Source organism: Drosophila willistoni (genome assembly GCF_018902025.1).
Source record: "Drosophila willistoni isolate 14030-0811.24 chromosome XL unlocalized genomic scaffold, UCI_dwil_1.1 Seg141, whole genome shotgun sequence".
NCBI classification, from domain to species: domain Eukaryota; kingdom Metazoa; phylum Arthropoda; class Insecta; order Diptera; family Drosophilidae; genus Drosophila; species Drosophila willistoni.
The window spans coordinates 1,115,661-1,133,624 of record NW_025814052.1 but is presented as its reverse complement, the minus strand read 5'-3'; the positions used below and the strand labels follow the sequence as shown (position 1 = coordinate 1,133,624).

At 38.8% G+C, this 17,964-nt stretch overlaps 2 protein-coding genes across 3 annotated transcripts; one reads left to right on the top strand and one right to left on the bottom strand.

The window, feature by feature from the left end:
- Window positions 1-588: 588 nt before the first annotated feature.
- On the bottom strand, window positions 589-7,724 carry LOC26529510 (transcription elongation factor SPT6). The gene is made up of 6 exons (XM_015177257.3): window positions 7,575-7,724; window positions 7,310-7,391; window positions 6,153-6,382; window positions 5,959-6,078; window positions 5,746-5,897; window positions 589-5,664 (listed from the first exon to the last, which is right to left on the bottom strand). The coding sequence occupies exons 1-6, from the start codon at window positions 7,611-7,613 to the stop codon at window positions 648-650; spliced, it is 5,640 nt and encodes a 1,879-aa protein (XP_015032743.3). The 5' UTR covers window positions 7,614-7,724; the 3' UTR covers window positions 589-647.
- Window positions 7,725-8,033: 309 nt separating this feature from the next.
- Window positions 8,034-17,718, top strand: LOC6648628 (ceramide synthase 6). 2 transcript variants are annotated; one of them, XM_047011352.1, is made up of 6 exons: window positions 8,034-8,986; window positions 15,931-16,051; window positions 16,136-16,357; window positions 16,467-16,804; window positions 16,882-17,035; window positions 17,325-17,718. In XM_047011352.1, the coding sequence occupies exons 1-6, from the start codon at window positions 8,802-8,804 to the stop codon at window positions 17,544-17,546; spliced, it is 1,242 nt and encodes a 413-aa protein (XP_046867308.1). In that variant the 5' UTR covers window positions 8,034-8,801; the 3' UTR covers window positions 17,547-17,718. The 2 variants fall into 2 exon arrangements, with proteins under 2 accessions (XP_046867308.1, XP_002071059.1); XM_002071023.4 differs by having other exon boundaries at window positions 16,882-17,026; window positions 17,325-17,717.
- Window positions 17,719-17,964: the final 246 nt, after the last annotated feature.

Genomic DNA, 17,964 nt, shown 5'->3' with positions numbered 1-17,964 from the left:
TCTGAATTTTATTTCAATAATTACATCAATGTTTGTAATATTATTAATAATAATTTATGATTTTTAGTTTAGTGCAAAAAAAAAACAAGTGACAAAAAAAGAGCAGGTGAACAAATAAATAAATAAACAAGTGAGCAAAAAAAATCCAATTGGACGAATACTTGTTCTCTCTTTTTTGTTCACTCGCTCATCGCAACCCAACACTGTTTTTTATTAATCAAGAGTTTGACAGTTCAACACGATGAAAGAAAAAAGAAAGAAAACCATTTTCATCAGAAAAAAATCAAATTTTATTTCGTCTTTTCTTTCGTCAAAATTTATCTCAATTTTCTTCGACATTGATCAATTGGTTTAAACATATTTTAAATTAATGTTTCTGTTTTTCTTTTCTCATCATTTTTCTTAGCATTTTCCTTTAGTTTGTATTTTCGTTTCTACTTTAATGATTTTTTTGTTTGTTTTTTTTTTTGACTTTACTTTATATTTGTTTTTTTTTTCATGTTTTTTTTTTTTGTATATTTAATATATGTAGGTAAATTGTAACTTTTTCTTTGTGTTGAAAATTTTTACTGGTGAATTTTCTTACAATTAGTTTTGGAGGAGGATGAGGAGGAGCATCAGCGGGATGAGGAACAAAGTTTTGTTTACTAGTTCTCATCGTAAAGGGGCGTGGCATCGCCCAGATTCATGGAGTGCGGCGAGGTATTCGTGCGCGGAGTACTACGCACAGATGACTTGGAAGAGATGGCAGCAGCAGCAGCGGATCGGCTGCCACTCGTGTTGTACTCATTAATAGGAGTCGAATTATAGCCACCGCCACCGCCACCACCAGCACCGCCAGCACCAAGTCCAGTTATACTACCCATTCCCATGTTCATAGAGGAGGATTGTTGCTGCTGCTGTTGGGGCATTGACTGTGATTGAGGTTTGCTGCGTCGTGCCCAGGAATCATTTGCCAACTGCCAGTCGAGGTTCTCTTTGGCACGTTGTTGTTGTTGTTGATGCTGGTGCTGATGCTGATGCTGACCACCGCCACCACCTCCCGCACCAGAATTGTATGAATTCGGTCCACCCATATCATAGTAGCGAGGCGTGACATTACTAATACCCCCGCCGCCGCCGCCGCCACCGCCACTTCCATAATGATGCCTTTGACTGCTAGATGATTGAGAGCTAGGACTCGGCACATGATGGCCATACCGCGGAGTTTGTGAGGCATGTGGTGTATATGGCGTCATGAATGGAGTCTGGCCGCTTGGCGTGTAGGGTGTATTTATGTGGGCAGTTCCACCGAACGAGGGTGTCGATGAGCTGCCATAATGACCAGCGGTCGAGGTCGAATTATTCTGATTGGAGCCATAGCTCCCACTACCACCAATGGAATGCGAAACGGAGTAGGCACTAGAGCCGCCGCCACCGCCAGCAGCAACACTAATACCACTTCTAGGTGTGCCGCCAGAAACGCTGCCTGAATTGCTATAAGAACCGCCGCCGCCCGCTGATCCACCGCCACCAGAGGCCATCAAGCCAGCCGACATGGGCGGTCGCATTGTACCATAATGATGATGGTGCTGATGATGATGATGATGATGCTGCTGCTGTTGCTGATGATGCATGGGTGTCGTTATATTACTGGTGGCCGGCGAAGCAGTTGGATCCAACCAATGCTCCTTGAACCAACGCAACAAACTGTTCACCGAATCAAAGATCTGGCCACGAAAACGGTAACCCTCCGGCATGACGGTGACATATTCATGCCGCACCTTTGTCTTGGGTAAATAGGCGAGCAGAAATTTACCAGGCATACTCTTGGAAGCAGTGAAGAAGTAATGAATCTTCTTCGGATCCTTGGCTTTCTCGTCGCGTAGTACCTGTTCCATGTAATCCCGTTCATTCCCATTGGCGGGTGTCAAATTGGGCTTGTAATATTTGTACTGCAGCAGTTCACGAGCCGCCAAGGCCATGGGAGTGATGTGGCGGGCAATAATTTCATCCAAATCCTCGAATTCCTCGGTGCCAATCCAGAGACTTCGTCCCAAACTGTAATCATTCTCCTTGCCCTCTTCACGCACGTCAATGTGTTGGAAGATTTCATCGGCCACCTTCCAGGTGGCAGTTAAATGATCATTGGACTTGCTACTCGGACGCAACGCCACTTCACCCTGATCGGCCTCAGCAAGCATTGCGATAACCTCGGCATAGGATTTGTTAAAGAAACTAGGATGGGCAATAACGCGGCGGGCATAGGTTTTACGCTTCAATGCTTTTGCCTTGGCATCCGTTACCTTGCGATTGTCTAACTCCTCGGTGACAAAGTCATAGAAGGCATCTCGCCGAGGTCGCCATTCGTTGTTTACGTCTTTGAGATCAGCTGTTTTGGAGGAGCAATCAACGGAGAACCGATCGATATCGATTTTAATAATGCGCACATGAATCATTTGAGAGACGCGAACTCGTTCCTCTGGATTTCGCACCTGCTTATCCGATAGATTCTTAATGTGTATGAATCCGGGCAGTCCATTCTCCAGTCTAACTCGCACGCCCGAAGCCTGACCTGGACAAGCATTGGCATCGAAATGATTCCACACTTCGGATAGCTCTGGAAAGTCATCTTTATGGCAGAATGGACATTGCCAGCTATCGCTGGCTTCAATCCTTACGGGATTGGCATTGTCCAGTTGCTCGCCCTGCGGCCGACGATAAGTGAAACCAGTTACCATAGCTGTGACGCATTTACCCACATAGAACGAATCAGGCGTCTCCTTGGTCAACATATCAAAAAGCTCCTCAGAGCTGGGTTTTTGGTACGGTGAACGGTAATCCTTGTAGAGGCAACTGAGCTCATTCCTTATATCATAGAGGGTAATGCTTTTGCTGCCGAAACCCTGACGCTCAAGTTCAACCGCGAAAGCATCTAAATCGAGATCTTTAAGACGTTCCGGTGACTCCAGTATCTCCTCGAGAGCACCAGCCGGATTGGTCTCTTCATCGTCATACTCCATTGCATCGATGGCCATCTTACGGGCCCATTCGTAGGTCTCCGGATGGACACGTGACCCATCCAACACCTCCACATAGGCTTCCGTTGAATCTCCCAGTGAGCTAGTGTCAATCTTAATGAAACCACTGCAATTGATGAACACCTTGGGACCCAAGTGGCAAACGGTGACCAATTGCGTCCGGTTTTCCAAGCGCTGGTTGCTTTGCTTCAGTAGCTTAAGCAAGGCCTGTCCCTTGCGGGGACCCAGACCACAGGTATATTGCAATAGATTGACTGTTCGCGAATTCTGTACCATCATATTAATGTCCAATCCCACCTCGCTAGTACGATTGATGAACTCTAGGCTGAGGTGCTCCAGCAAGAGGTCTTTGGGCACTCGTTCCTGCAGCGGATGATAGCGTAGACAAAGGATCTCGTCGTCGGCATCGCACAACTGGGAATACTCCACCAGAGGATCCTGCATTTTGCGGGCCAGGGACACAGCTTGCTTCAACAGAGCTGGATACTCCTTAAAGTCCGACTCCCCCTTCTTGGAATTGGCATAGATTTTGGCCAGTTCGTTGTCAACTATCTCCACTTCAATGGGCGGAAATTGCTCGGACGTTTCAAGCTCTTTGAGTATATCCTTTATGTCTGTCTGAATCATTTGGGCATCCCGTGACTCGGCCCCAATTACCACAATATGCGGTTTCTTCATCTTAATGAAGTCGCTTAGCTTCCGTAAATCAGCCAGTTTTTGGGCCTTCTCCTCGGAGCTGTGTGAGTTCTTGCGCTTGAGTATGTTTGGCAAACGGAGGTAGTCGGATATGTCACCCTCCACAGTGGTGACAGCGCAGAATGCAGCCACGGATTGATCTGGATCGTAGGCCAAAGCCAGTGTGCGTATTCCACGTAGAGTGCTCCAGTCATCGTAGCTGTAGTCCTGAGGGAATTCTGGTTTGTAGGGCGCCACCTTGAGCCATTTGTACAACTTGGCTGTGCAGGAGCGCAGTACGAACTGTTGGGCCTCTTCGTGGAGTGTTGCCCTCAACTCTTTGATGAGATCGGGTATGACCCACTTCTTCAATGCCAACTGGACGCACTCGGCACGCAGGGTATTCCACTCGAGAACATGCTTTGAGAACTGATCGAGATGGTACAAAGCCTTGGCCTCCTCCACATAATCACCAGGTGGACCATTGGCATTGGCATTTCCTTCGAACTCCTCGAGGAATTGGATATCCAGTAGTTTCTCCTCCTCAGCCATTAGCAGCTTGATGAACTGATCGCCAAAGAGATCGCCCACTGGTTTTTTGGCCACGTATTTCATCGAATACACCGGTGAGTTTTCATCAATTAGGACCATTCCGTTTTTGGTGGGCCGAATATTGAGCCGGGCCCGATCGAAATACACTTCTCTAAGCGTCTTACGCAACAATGGCTCTTGGGCCAATTGCCGTGCCACCACATATTTGGCTGCATGCAAAACCTCATCCACAGTCATGAAACGCGGCGACAGATACTGTTTGGCCATCTCCGTGGGGCTCAACGACTCCTGTGTGACCTCGTTACGTTGATAATTGTCTCGTAGGTTTTCGGCGAACTGCTCGGGAGTAAGACCAAAGTGCTTGGCAAACCCACAAATCCCAGCTTTGCGGAATACCGCATAGGGGCTACTATTTGGTGCCTGTTTCAGTTGCTCATCGGCCATGTTTAGCTGATCGGCTTCATCCGTTTCATCGAGGTCGACCGGCTCGACATCGTTGTTGTTGTCATTGGCGTCGCCTCCGGTTTCATCAGCAGCTGCTGCGGCCGCAGCTTGCTTCCGGGCCTTGGCTTCGCGACGTTCCTGCAGCAATTTACGTCGTTGTTCGGCTTGCATTTTGGGCAACTCGTGGGAATAGTTAAGAAGAAAGTACATATGCACATCCTTCAGCTCCTCCATCGACTGCACATCGTTGAGACGCTCAAAGTCACTGTCCAGCATGAGACGCACATCATCGGGTAGTGGCTTCTCCGGATCCGCACACAACGTGTCCAACTGAAATTGCCGCATCTTCTCAAACAAGGCCTTCAGTTTGCGCTTGCGCTCGTTCAGCTGGCACCAGCGTTCGTCGTAGTAGTAAACCTTCCACAGATCATCTATGTTTAGCTCGGGCTTTACATATTCCTTCCTATAGAAGGCTATAAATGGGACTTCCAACTGTTGATTGCGGATAAACTCGAGTGTTTGCTTTATTTTATTTACTGCTGTTGGCGGTTTACGCATTTTCTCACGATTATCGGCTTTCTCCTGCTCGGATACGGTTTGTTTGCAAAAGGCAAAGCGATATATCCAATTGGCCTCATCATCCAATTCGTGCGAACCATCTGGCACAGCTGTGACGGGAACTTGTCGCAATTGCATACGCTCAGGTATATCTGTCTTTCGTATCTCATTATCCAGATCGGTGAAATGACCTCGTTTCAATTCGCTAGGTTCATAAATATCAAAAATCGTCTTTTTCGACACTTTCTTTTTGAGTGACTTTTTCTTTTTCGCTGCTCGCACTTCATCGGCACCCATAAGATCCTCATCGTACTCATCGCCTTCCGAGTCATCTTCATATTCATCCTCTTCATATTTGGAGAAATCATCAAAATCAAAGTCAACGCCAAAAATATCCTGTCCTTCCTGAAGGGAACTGTGTAAGATATTTGAAGAGAAATTTTTGTATTTGAATTCGCATTAATCAAACTTTTATTTCCTTGTAAGTTCTACTTACGCATCTGTGAATATGGGACGACGTTTCTTTTTCTTCTCTGCTATAGGGCGACCGTTGTCATCTACTATAAAATCATCTGCATCCGATTCAGAGTCCTCCTCATCATAGGCATCAGCCTCACGAGGACTACGCTCACTGCGTCGCTCGACACTCTATTGGAAAACAATTCATGATGTATTTTTGATATGCCTTTTTAAAATCTTTAGAACTTGCCTCATCGTTCTCATCAAACAACTGTTCAGCAATTTGTTCCCGTGCCAATCCTTCATCCACATGCTGTTCTTCGCCGTCGCTTTCGTTATCATGAATCCGTCTTAGACGTTTGAAACGTTTCTACATGTATGGAGAGAGGTGCATAGGATAATGGAATATTTTCAAAATTCTTCATTAGCAATGATACTACTTACACGTCTTTCAACCTTTACGCCTAAATTCTCCTCAATCAGATCATAGTCATCGTCTTCGAGCCGATCATCGAGATCATCGTCTTCATGTTTTTTACGCTTTTTACCGCTGCCACCTCCCCCACCTTCATCGCCGCCACTTCCCGTATCCGAGTCATTTTCGCTGGCATCGTCCTCAATGGGATTGTCATCAATTAAATCTTTAAGCTCCTCGCGCAAACGCTCATCATCGTCTGCAAAATGAAAATGAAAGAGTTTATTAATATTGATTTCGGCGGCAAACCATTGAAGTAGCCGAAAGTAAACAAATGCTTCATGTTCCTATTGACAAATTAGTACGTTCAACCAGCATTTGGTCATATAAGTATCTGATTAGTTTAGATATCGGCAGATCAAATAAATGTGATTCCCTTTAGCTACTTTTCTCTTGAGTTTTGCATCTATCAAGTGCAAACAAATCTAAACGTCTGACAAATGAATTATGACACTTTTAAATCATAAATTCTTGTTCTTGCTTCATGTTCCTATTGACAAATTAGTACGTTCAACCAGCATTTGGTCATATAAGTATCTGATTAGTTTAGATATCGGCAGATCAAATAAATGTGATTCCCTTTAGCTACTTTTCTCTTGAGTTTTGCATCTATCAAGTGCAAACAAATCTAAACGTCTGACAAATGAATTATGACACTTTTAAATCATAAATTGTAACAATTTTAAATACTTAAATAGAAACTACATGGAAGTCGAACCTCAAGGCTGACTAAAATGTTTTTACATGGATCTTTTCTTCATTGCTACTACACATTTCATAGTCTAGTAGATATAGAAATAAGTTATAATAAATAAAGTCGGATAATAATTTTGTTTTTTTTTTTGTTTTGTAAATGCATTTTCTAGTCTTGTGAAAATTTGCCGTGCAGCAAAGATAAAAACACATAACCTCAAACAGTGTAAACAACTAACAAGCAAAAACATGTAGACAATTAAATGCGGCTCTTTGATAAACAATTCAGTTGCGTTTCGCGCTTTTTTCGGCCTCAAATCGTTTCTTGATGAAAGGGAACGGGAACGGGACGAAAAGGGTTTGGGGATTACATATTTCACAATGTTGTTTGTTATTAAGGCGGCTGCTGCTGCTTTTTCGACAAAACACACACCTTCCTCTTCCTCGCTGCTATCCGAAACGGCCTTTAGCTTTTTTAATTTTTTGCGCTCATGGACATCCAATTCCTCTTCCTCCTGCAAAGAGTAATAACAAACATTAATGAAAAATTATTAAGAAAAATATACAATACGAACACACAACACCCACGCATTCACACATACGCTCACACGCACGCACCCACACAAACACAAGCGCAGCAGCATGCACCACGCAAAATATTTGCACTAACAAATAAAAAATCATTAAAAAGGCTTTACCTCAGATTCTTCGGCTTCGGAGTCCAAAAATTCGGCCATTGTAATAAATTAAATAATTAAACTATAGGCTTAAAAACGAATTTAACTAAAATTAATACACAATAAACGTTGCTTGCAGTGTCACCAGTGTTGCCAGAAGCTAAATCGCGCTTTCCCCGGGCTATGGCAGCACTGTATTATTTTGCCACAGTGGCTCAAAAATTCGATAGTCCATAGAATACCTATCGAAATTCTAGCAACAAAACAAATCAAATAAAATGTAATAAACAAAAGCAATCTTTTTAATATTTGGAATAGAGACCAACACCAATATTAAGTTTCATAAATCATTTCAAAGAATTTGAAATTACTATATTCTCGATAACCGATATATCTCTGCAAATCTATCGATAGTCGTTTTGCTCGATAAATCCGATGAAAACGAAACCATCTCTACCAGTGACATCGATGGAATTCCCAGCTCTACTTTGCTGCGCTGCCGGAAGAACGTGCGCGCGGTTTTAATAGTTTTATGTGTGTCTAGCATATTTAACACATATATATATATGTATAGTATATATATATATATACACAGCAAAAACATACGTATAGTTAATAATTCTTAGTCGTTAAGTTAATACGCCAGAAACGCGGCAATAGCTACCAGAATTAGACATAGCGAATCTTACATAGAACATTTCCAGATCTAAATTTTCAAGTGTATTTATAAATTAGTTTTTCCGTTTTTTTTTCTGGTTTAATACAAAAAAGAACTCTTTCGGCGGTACGTTGTTTATGATTATTTTTTTTTCGCAAATGTGCTTGGTGTGTGAGAGTGTGTGAACTAATTGTTGATGCCTGCTACCGCTGTTCCATTGCAACAAACAAAATAACGAAAAAAGAATGAATTATTAGACATAAATATGTGCATATGACGGCAACAACAGAAAATAAAGGCAACAATTTGTGTGTTTTATATACATATATGTAAATTTTGAAACGAAGCAAGCCGCCACCTTAAATCGAAATTTCGTGCAACGACAAAACAGAATACTAAAAAAACACAAGCTGCCCCGTTAAAGTAGAAGCCGAAGAGGAAGCAGGAAGCAATTGGAAGGAAACCAAAAACTCAAAGAAACTGAAGTCAATAAAAAGTAACCCCAATTAGAGACCCCCGCAACACCCCCACAACAATCCAATCTAACACCCTCTCCCCCTACCACCACCACCAACACTACTACCATCATCATGGATTTAATCAATAAGTTTAGCAATGCATTTTGGAGTACGCACGTTTGGCTCCCGCCAAATACAACATGGGCGGATATAGCGCCTGGTTCACGTCCCGATGTTGTTCATGCAAATTATAAGGATCTGATATGGCCGATACCGCTGGCCGCTGTTGTCATGCTGGTCCGTTATACACTAGAGCGGTAAGTTTATGCAAAAAAAAAACAAAACCAAACCAAATGAACGCCAAGTGATCGGGGCGGGAGGGTTAAGAAAAAGAAGCAGAGAGTGAGAGAGAAAGGAGGTGACCTCTCCTTTTCCTGTTCTAATTCCTTTGGGCGCGACAGAAAGTAGGGGCGAAAGTAAGAGAAAGAGAGAGCAGCATATTGCAATTCATTACAATTAAAGCTAATTTCAGTTTTACTGTAAATTTTCATTGACACACCCACACACACGCACACACACATGCAATACAATGGCGTGCCTTTGCCATAAATGTATGTATGTATGTATGTACAGCGTACAGTAAACTCTGAGTGTTAACTTTTATGCATCTGTTTTTTTTTCTTTTTTTTTTTTCAAACATAACCTCACGTGGAAACGCCCAACAATTTTATGTCGTGCTGTGTGAGTTTGTGTGTGTGTGTATGAATGGGCCTGTGTCTTTGTATGTGTGAGGCAAGCCGCAACTTTAAGTTTTCCCTTGGCTTCATTAGAACTAGAAATCCGAGCAGTTCGGCACCTATAGTTTTCTCACTAATTGTTTAGTTAAACGAAAGAAAAAAAAAACAATAAAACATCAAAATTTGTTTATAAAACGCCGCATAACCCCCGGCATAAGAGCACACACACACATAAACACCCTTGCCACAATGCACCTTCATACACACATATGTATATTTATGTTAGTACGTACATCTATGTATGTATGTACATACGTGTGACTATGTTTATGCACAGTGGCTTGAAATCAAAGGATAATGTAAACAGATATTTATCAATTAAAAATTGTATAAAAGAGATCCAAACTAGCCTTAATTTTAAATATACATATTTTACCTTGTTCCAATTCTCGTATGATCCTTGTAATAATCATCTTCTAATATTTCAGAGTTTCATTCATTCGTATTAAATATTCGAAATCAACCATTGAATTTTGATTAAGAGATTTGTGATGGAAAAACATTGAAAATTATACATTTTTTTGAAATATAAATAACTAAAGTAGCCAAGTTGACTATGTTGACTATATACATATATTTTTGAAATAAATGTAATTTATTTCTATTGCAAATTTGGAGTGTTGTGTTTTTCGTATCATTTTGTATCAATGTGCATAGGAACATTATTTGGGGCATTAATCGGCCAATTAACCTGTACCTTGTTATTTTTTGTTTTGTTTTTCAATATGTACCTACGTATATATATATATGTGTGTGTGTTTTTTTTGTGAAATTGTTTTTGTAGTGTAAAAAAAATAGTTTTTTATCCCCTACTAAACCACCTGCTTGCCAGCCGGCTAACTGTTCTATTTGCACAGTGTTGGTAAAGTCAGTTCAAAATTTTTGGAAAGCTTTTCAAAAAGAAGAATCAACATTTCTAAATTTGAAAACTATGCTTAACGGTCGAATTTAAAACGCCAACACACACACACTAAATGCTTTGCTTTTTTTTTGGTGTTTTTTTTTTCTCATGTCTGTCCAGTCTAATGTGGTCGTATGAGGTCTCTGATACCTGGTCTTTTCTTAAACGAGAATTGCCTTTCAGGGTCAACAGATTTTTGTTATATATTTCTTCTTTTTTTTTTTTAGTCTACAAATGTATGCATGTGTGTGTGTACATATATGTATGTATATATCGAAATATTTAAATGGCAAATGTCATCAGACTTGCGACTCCAAAAAAAAAAAATAAAAATAATAAAACACAAATGCCTTGAGCAAGAATAGTGCAAATGTGTGTATGTATGTGTGTGACGTGTATGTATGCACATAAAACGCTGATAAGATTTGCCCACTAAAGATTTACGTATAAAATTTGTTGATAATGCTATCTTTCAATTGCTTTATGGCAAAGCTACATAACTAAAATGTCTCAGTGTATTGGTCTGTGGGTGTGTGTGTGAGTGAGTGAGTCAGGTTCCCCTAGTCAGTTATGAGTCACCAGGCATTACCCTGCACTGCCAAAACGGATGACTTCTTCCTCGTCGTCTTCTTCTTCTTCCTTTTCTATATAAAAGTTTTCCAAATAACTGTATTTGTATACAGTGAAACAATGTATGAGTCAAACAGCGGACAGTCGTCCTTTATGATGGTCGAGCATAATGTTATTTCACTGTATAGTTAGGACTCCCTTAATACGTAATCACCAAAGTTGTGGAAAAAGAAGAAGAGGACGTAGGGCGGGGGAAGATGGGGGCGGCTTTTGCGATAAAATTTCAAGTTAATTATTTAAATGGCCCTCCACGCACATACACACTTCTAATCTCATTTTATCGGCCAACTGGGTTAGTCTGCTCTAGATTGGCAATTGAAATTTCCAAGAAGAAAAAAAAAAACATTCCTTTTTTTTCCAAATACACATACAATACAAAATCTAAACTCGTTTTTGTGTGCTATTTTTCTTACCCTTACCCATTGCTTTAGTAATTTTTGTTGTTTTTCTTCTTAGTCTTCTTCTTCTTCTCGGCCATTTGGTTAAAAAACGATTGCCCAATGGCCAAAACGCACGTGCTTTACGTTGCCCTCATATGAATGAATGGGGCGGGGGCAGGGGATGTGGAAGAATGGAATGAGGGGCCAAGTGAAGCAAATGATTGAGGTGGAGCAGTGGGGGATTAAATGCTGCTCAATTAACACTTGATATTTATGTAGAAAAGAAAAAAGAAATATAAATACATATGTATGTATGTATGTATGTATGTGTGTACCATGTGAAATTAACCATATTATTCAAGAACTTTTGAGTTTTTGAACTATTTTCAATAGGTCACACAATTATGCATTTTTAATACCGTTCTAGTTTTATTTTTCTTGTCTATTTTTTCATGTTTCAATCACTCGACGTAATTTAACTTGTGTTCTATTTATCCAATCTTATTGAAATTTGGGGATATGATAAAGAACTATATACTTTATATATAATTTTATAAAGATATCCAAGTTCTTTACCGATTTTTCGATTAGCACTCAATGATATACTGGTTCGATCCGAATCATTTTCATAGTCTAGCTCGACCAGGTTTATAATTAACTTGAATACCAAGTTTTATTCCCAAAGTTTTCAAATTGGAGGCGTAAAATTGAAATTGCACCAACGGACAGACAGACATGGCTATATCGACTTAGTTTCTCCTCTCTCCTTTGTCTTCTTCTCTGCACTACAAACAAATCTGACAAATTATATAATACCCTCTGCAAGCGAAACTTTCAAAAATTTACTATAACATTTTTTGCTAGATCAGTTCTTAAAGAATTAAAAATATCTGACTTGTTATTACATTTTCATCCAATGCAAGTTCCGTGTCCCTAACAATATAATCAAACTAATCAGCGATGATTAATTTCGCGTGCCTCATAAAGAATTTCGATACTTGAAGCGTTCGAAAGCATTGTTTTTTTCTTTGAGTTCTCGGAATGAAATGTGAATTCCTCGACGGGGTTGCTTTTGAAGAATGACTCATAATAGGCAATATTTTAGGGCATGCGGCGGCCTAGGAAATATTTTTAACATTTGGTTTATGGTATTAGTAACCGTCAATCCATCAATCTATCCATCCATTCGTCCATCCGCCAATCGTGTGTGCAATTGTCGTCGCAGCCGCATTGGCGTGTTGAATTATCATCAACAAGCGAAAATAATTCCCCCCAAACAACATACGACATGAATTATATATATATTATATATATATTGAAGTATATACATATACATATACATATAAATGTACAAGTGCTGCTGATAACACACACCAAAAAAAGTGACAAATACGAGTCGTTGGCATTTTGGACGTAGTCTGTACATTGCACCCAAAAAAAAAAAAAAAAAAACAACGACAACAACAACAACAAACCAAAAGAAAATGTGCACAATTACTGAATTAAATATAATTATTTTAAATAATAGCAAAGGTTTTTTTTTGTGTTGTACTCAATGCATCAGTTTATCGACATGCAAAATTAAATGCACGATAAACAAATTATGGAAAAAGACACACGACATAATCTGAGAATGAATGCAACCATATAGCGTGCCCCCTATAACACTAAATCGTGTGAATTTTGTAAACAAAACAATTTTGAGTATATACACTTAAAATACCGTAAATCTAAATCTAGAATTTCAATTAAAAACATCTTAAGGTCAGATGTTTTTGAGTGAGAGAGAGAGAACAATGCTCACCAGAAGAGAGTTACGCTGAAAGTAGTTGGGAACTACAATATCAAATTGCATATAAACAGAATTTCAATAGAAAGTAACTTATGCTTAAACCAGTTGGGAATTACAATCACAAATTTCCATAGAATAAACAACACAGAAATTGAGAAAGAGCAATAGTTGGCAGTTGTTCAAACTAGTTGGGAATTATATGTAATTGAATAAAATAAATAGTATATTGATTTCCAATTTCCTCAATAGAGATCACAAAAAATGAAGTAAGTCGTCTCGCCGACTTAGGTATACCATACACCAGTAAAGCAAATGTTTCAACTTTATTAAACAAATGCATTTTCACATGCTTTTTACAAGCATATCTTAGTATCTCGCTCACTCAATCATACGAGCACCCTAGCGCCCCCACCAGCCAACGACCAACTCCGGCCTTATGGAAAAACGTTTATATGCATAACTCGACTGTTTTTTGTCCGATTTTGATCAAATTTGCTAGATATTAACATTAAATTTAAGTGTGCCAAGTGTGATTACATAAGGTAAAAAAATACGGGAGATAATCAAGTTTTTCAAATTACGGGGGCAGAAAAGGGCGTGGCAAAATTTTTACACATACAAAATGTGTGCATTTACTAAGCGAATATACATACATACCAAATATGGTGTCTCTAGCTGGAATAGTTTTTGAGGTAAACGCTTTTTTTAAATTGCGGGGGCGGAAAGGGTCGTGGCAAAAATTTGAAACAAACTTGATCACTTTACATACTACACGAGTCTACATACCAAATTTGGTGGCTCTAGCTCTTACAGTCTCCGAGATCTAGGTGTTCATACGGACAGACGGACGGACGGACAGACGGACGGACATGGCTAGATCGACTCGGTTGTTGATCCTGATCAAGAATATATATACTTTGTGGGGTCGGAGATGCTTCCTTCTGCCTGCTACATACATTTTGGCGACTTTGATATACCATTTCACCCTATGGGTGTATGGTATAAAAACTAGCAAATTACGCTGAAATTATAATAATGATCCATACATTAGTTTTTGAGATTTTAATTCAAATTAAAGAATCGAATTTCATTGAAAACAAAAAATAATACATGATTTTGGTAAATCGGCCAAAAAATGAAAGGAATTACAAATTCACCAAGTTAAGATTTAGAAATAGAGGAAAAACTTTGCAAATATCTTTTATGATTCTAAACGATTTCAAAATTGTTTAACTCAGTTTAAGCTTATTTTAAAATTTAATAAAATTGAACTTAAAGTAAATCCCCAGCATTTACTTGAGATATAATTTCTTAATATTTTCTTTAGCTAGCATGGGTCTTATATCTTCTTTTCGCTTCCGAGATTTTAAAATCTAATCTTTTTGATCGAAAAGACTCAAGATGAAGTGTCGTGGCATTACTTCATTCAGATTTCGCGGATTATTTATCAAGACATCAGACAGGGATCCGCTCCCTAGGGGTTGCAAGATTTTTAAGAAAATTTTTCCGTAACTTGAATATTTGAAATATTTATCAAAATTTAGGTGTGCGTGTGCTTTGGGTGAGTATCTAGACAGACGTCTGTCTCTGACGTAAAATGGAAGTAAAAAATCGATCATAAAACTGAACTTCCATTTTACGTCATTGTATATTGACATTAGGGCGGGTATTCTCTCTCTCTCTCTCTCTCTCTTGCATTAAAAGTTCATAAATTCAATAATTAATTTATAAAAAGGCGAGGGAAGAGGGCAAGGGAGATGTATTTTTTTTTTTGGGTTGCTTTTCTATTGAGTTTCTATTCTAATTGAAAATTGAAGCATTTATTATTAATTTAAAAAATTTCTTGTGACACCAAATGCGGGTCCAACACGACTTGAATGAATCTGGTAAAATCAATTGAGATTTAATAGGGTGGGTTATATAGGGGGGAAAGTCTGTATCTTCAGTCAAAGCATTAGTTTTTCTCTCTCTCTCTCTCTCTCTCTGTGCGTGTTGAACTTGAACTTAAACTTGAGCAAAACACATGTGTGTCCCCAAATATATTTTTTTTATTCCGGGAACATCTATTTAATATTCAAAAAGCTAAAGGAAGCCTCCAGCCCAGCTATCTAGTAGGTGCTATCCAGCACCAGATCCACACACTGTAAACGCCTCGTCGGTTGGGTATAACCTTATATGTTTTAATTAACGAATTAACTTCCGAAAAAACCAAACAATACGCCATTGTCCATCTATTGAATGGGAACTGTTGGGTTTTGATGCCTAATTATGTATGTAGACGGAGGCTTTAAACCTTTATTTTACATGCTTCACACGTGCCACAACACCTCAGACGAGAAAGAGAGAGAGAGAGAGAGAGATACATACATAGGGTATAGATAGAATTTCAATTTAGAATCAAAAGCAAAAACAAAAAATATCCGCATTCCGCATATATTTGCCTACTTGAATGATATTTATGTCTTAAGAACTTTTCAAATCTTTCTATCGAAATGAAAATCTAATGAAAAATAATCAAAAAACCATCATGACTTGAAAAATATATATGTATATGTAGAGAGAGAGAGAGAGCACTTGGTTTTATATTCCAAAATGTGCCAAGGTCGTAAAGTGTTATCAGAGATATGATTAAACAATCTGCTTGCTGGGCCTGTGGCTCCACTTAATCACCTGCTCACATGGTGTTTTTTTTTTCTTTCTTTTTCTGCCAACAATTTGAACAATTCATTTCATATCTGTCGTTTTATTTATCTTTTTTTAGGTTTTGGATATCACCAATTGGCAAGTCATTGGGTATACGAAGCTCCAGACCCAAAAAAGCAGCAAATGTTCCTATATTAGAGGCGGCATATGCCAAATCATCGCGATTGGATAATAAACGGGTAAGAATTCTCCATCTTTTTCTCTCTCTCTCTGTCAGTCGATCGATTGGAAAGGATAATTTTATATTTTTCTTTTGTTTTTAGCTGGCTCCGCTGTCCAAACAAACGGAATTAACTGAACGTCAAATTGAACGCTGGTGGCGTTTACGTCGTGCCCAGGATAAGCCATCGACATTGGTCAAATTCTGTGAGAATACTTGGCGCTGTGTATATTATCTATATAGCTTTATATTCGGTGTCATTGTCCTATGGGATAAGCCTTGGTTCTGGGATGTGAAAAGCTGTTGGTATGGTTATCCCCATCAGGTAAAAACCTCACACACACACACACACACACACACACACACACACACACACACACACACACAGAGAAGTAGTGGAATTATATATATTTTGACAATTTCCATTTATATAGTCAGTCAGCAATGATATCTGGTGGTATTACATGATATCTATGTCATTCTATTGGTCATTGACTGGTACACAATTCTTTGATGTGAAACGAAAGGACTTCTGGCAAATGTTTATACATCATATGGTTACCCTATTGCTAATGTCCCTGAGTTGGGTATGCAATTTACATCGTGTTGGTTCCCTTGTTCTTGTCGTGCACGATTGCGCTGATATATTCTTAGAGGCGGCTAAATTAACCAAATATGCCAATTATCAGAAATTATGTGATGCCATATTTGCGATATTTACTGTGGTATGGATAGTCACACGTTTGGGTTTCTATCCACGGATTATCTACAGGTAAGGGGGAGAAGCATTAAATTTTAGAATTTAGATCGAATAATCCCTCTCTCTCTTTCTCTGTCTCTCTGGAATAGTTCATCTGTGGAGGCACCACGCATTCTGCCCATGTTCCCAGCCTATTATATATTCAATTCATTGCTATTAATGCTATTGGTGCTGCATGTGATCTGGACATATATGATTCTAAAAATTGTTGTCGACTCTCTGCAAAAGGGTCTGGTATGTTTGGTACGGACAAAGTTGTTTGTTGTTGCTATTGTTTGTTGCGCTACAAAATTAATATATATAAGCATGTGCAGAAAAACTAAATTTATTTACTAATATCTTAATTTAATGATCGGAATTGTCAAGAAAATCTTTTCGATTGTCAGCCTAACAAGAAATAATTGTAAATATCGCAGCAGCAAGTTTGTAACTTGGCCTAAAAAGGGCAACAACAACTGAAATCCGATATATATATATACATATATTTTGTCATTATCATTATTAAAAATCATATATATATTCTTTTCAACAGATGTCTGGTGATATACGTTCCAGTGATAGTGAGGATCTCACAGATAGTTCTGAGAATACAAAAGTTGCCAACGGCGGAACGGGGCGATCCAAGAACAAGGTGAACCCTACACCAGCAGGAAGTGGAGGTGGTGGTGGTGCCGGTGATGGTGGGGTCACACAGCGTAGGACCAATAATGCCAGCAATCATAATAATACAACGACAACGACAGCGGCCAAATAAATGGGGATACGCCGCATCAAAAGAGAGAAAAAAAAAGGAAGCAGGAGCCCAAGTAGTGGAACAAATAGCTCTAACCAGTAAATAAAAAAAAAAGAGTAAATAAAAAACAAGAAAAGAATAGCTACAAAAGAAAAAGTGAAAAGTTTGAATGGGCAAGCCACTCATAAAAGGAAAATAAAAAACCCAAAAAAAAAAAAAAAAAAAAAAAAAAAAAAAAAAAAACAAAACACCAGCAACAACAACAACATCAAACCAAACCAGTTCAGAACGTTTTTATGTTAATTTTTAATTCTTTTTATTATAAACAAAAAATATATATAAAAATATACAAAAAAAATACAAATTCTGCTTTTTTTACAAATAAAAAAAAGAAGTAAAACAAAAAAAAAAAAAAAAAAACAAAAAACGAACAATAAGT

Excerpts from the sequence above, each read along its gene's own strand:
- LOC6648628 (XM_047011352.1), top strand. The coding sequence starts at position 8,802 with ATGGATTTAATCAATAAGTTTAGCAATGCATTTTGGAGTACGCACGTT. Across the intron at positions 16,358-16,466 it reads GGTATGGTTATCCCCATCAG|TCAGTCAGCAATGATATCTG; the intron begins GTAAAAACCTCA and ends CCATTTATATAG. Across the intron at positions 17,036-17,324 it reads AAAAGGGTCTGGTATGTTTG|ATGTCTGGTGATATACGTTC; the intron begins GTACGGACAAAG and ends TCTTTTCAACAG.
- LOC26529510 (XM_015177257.3), bottom strand. The coding sequence starts at position 7,613 with ATGGCCGAATTTTTGGACTCCGAAGCCGAAGAATCTGAG. Across the intron at positions 7,392-7,574 it reads CCGAAGCCGAAGAATCTGAG|GAGGAAGAGGAATTGGATGT; the intron begins GTAAAGCCTTTT and ends TACTCTTTGCAG. Across the intron at positions 5,665-5,745 it reads CGTCCCATATTCACAGATGC|TTCCCTTCAGGAAGGACAGG; the intron begins GTAAGTAGAACT and ends TATCTTACACAG.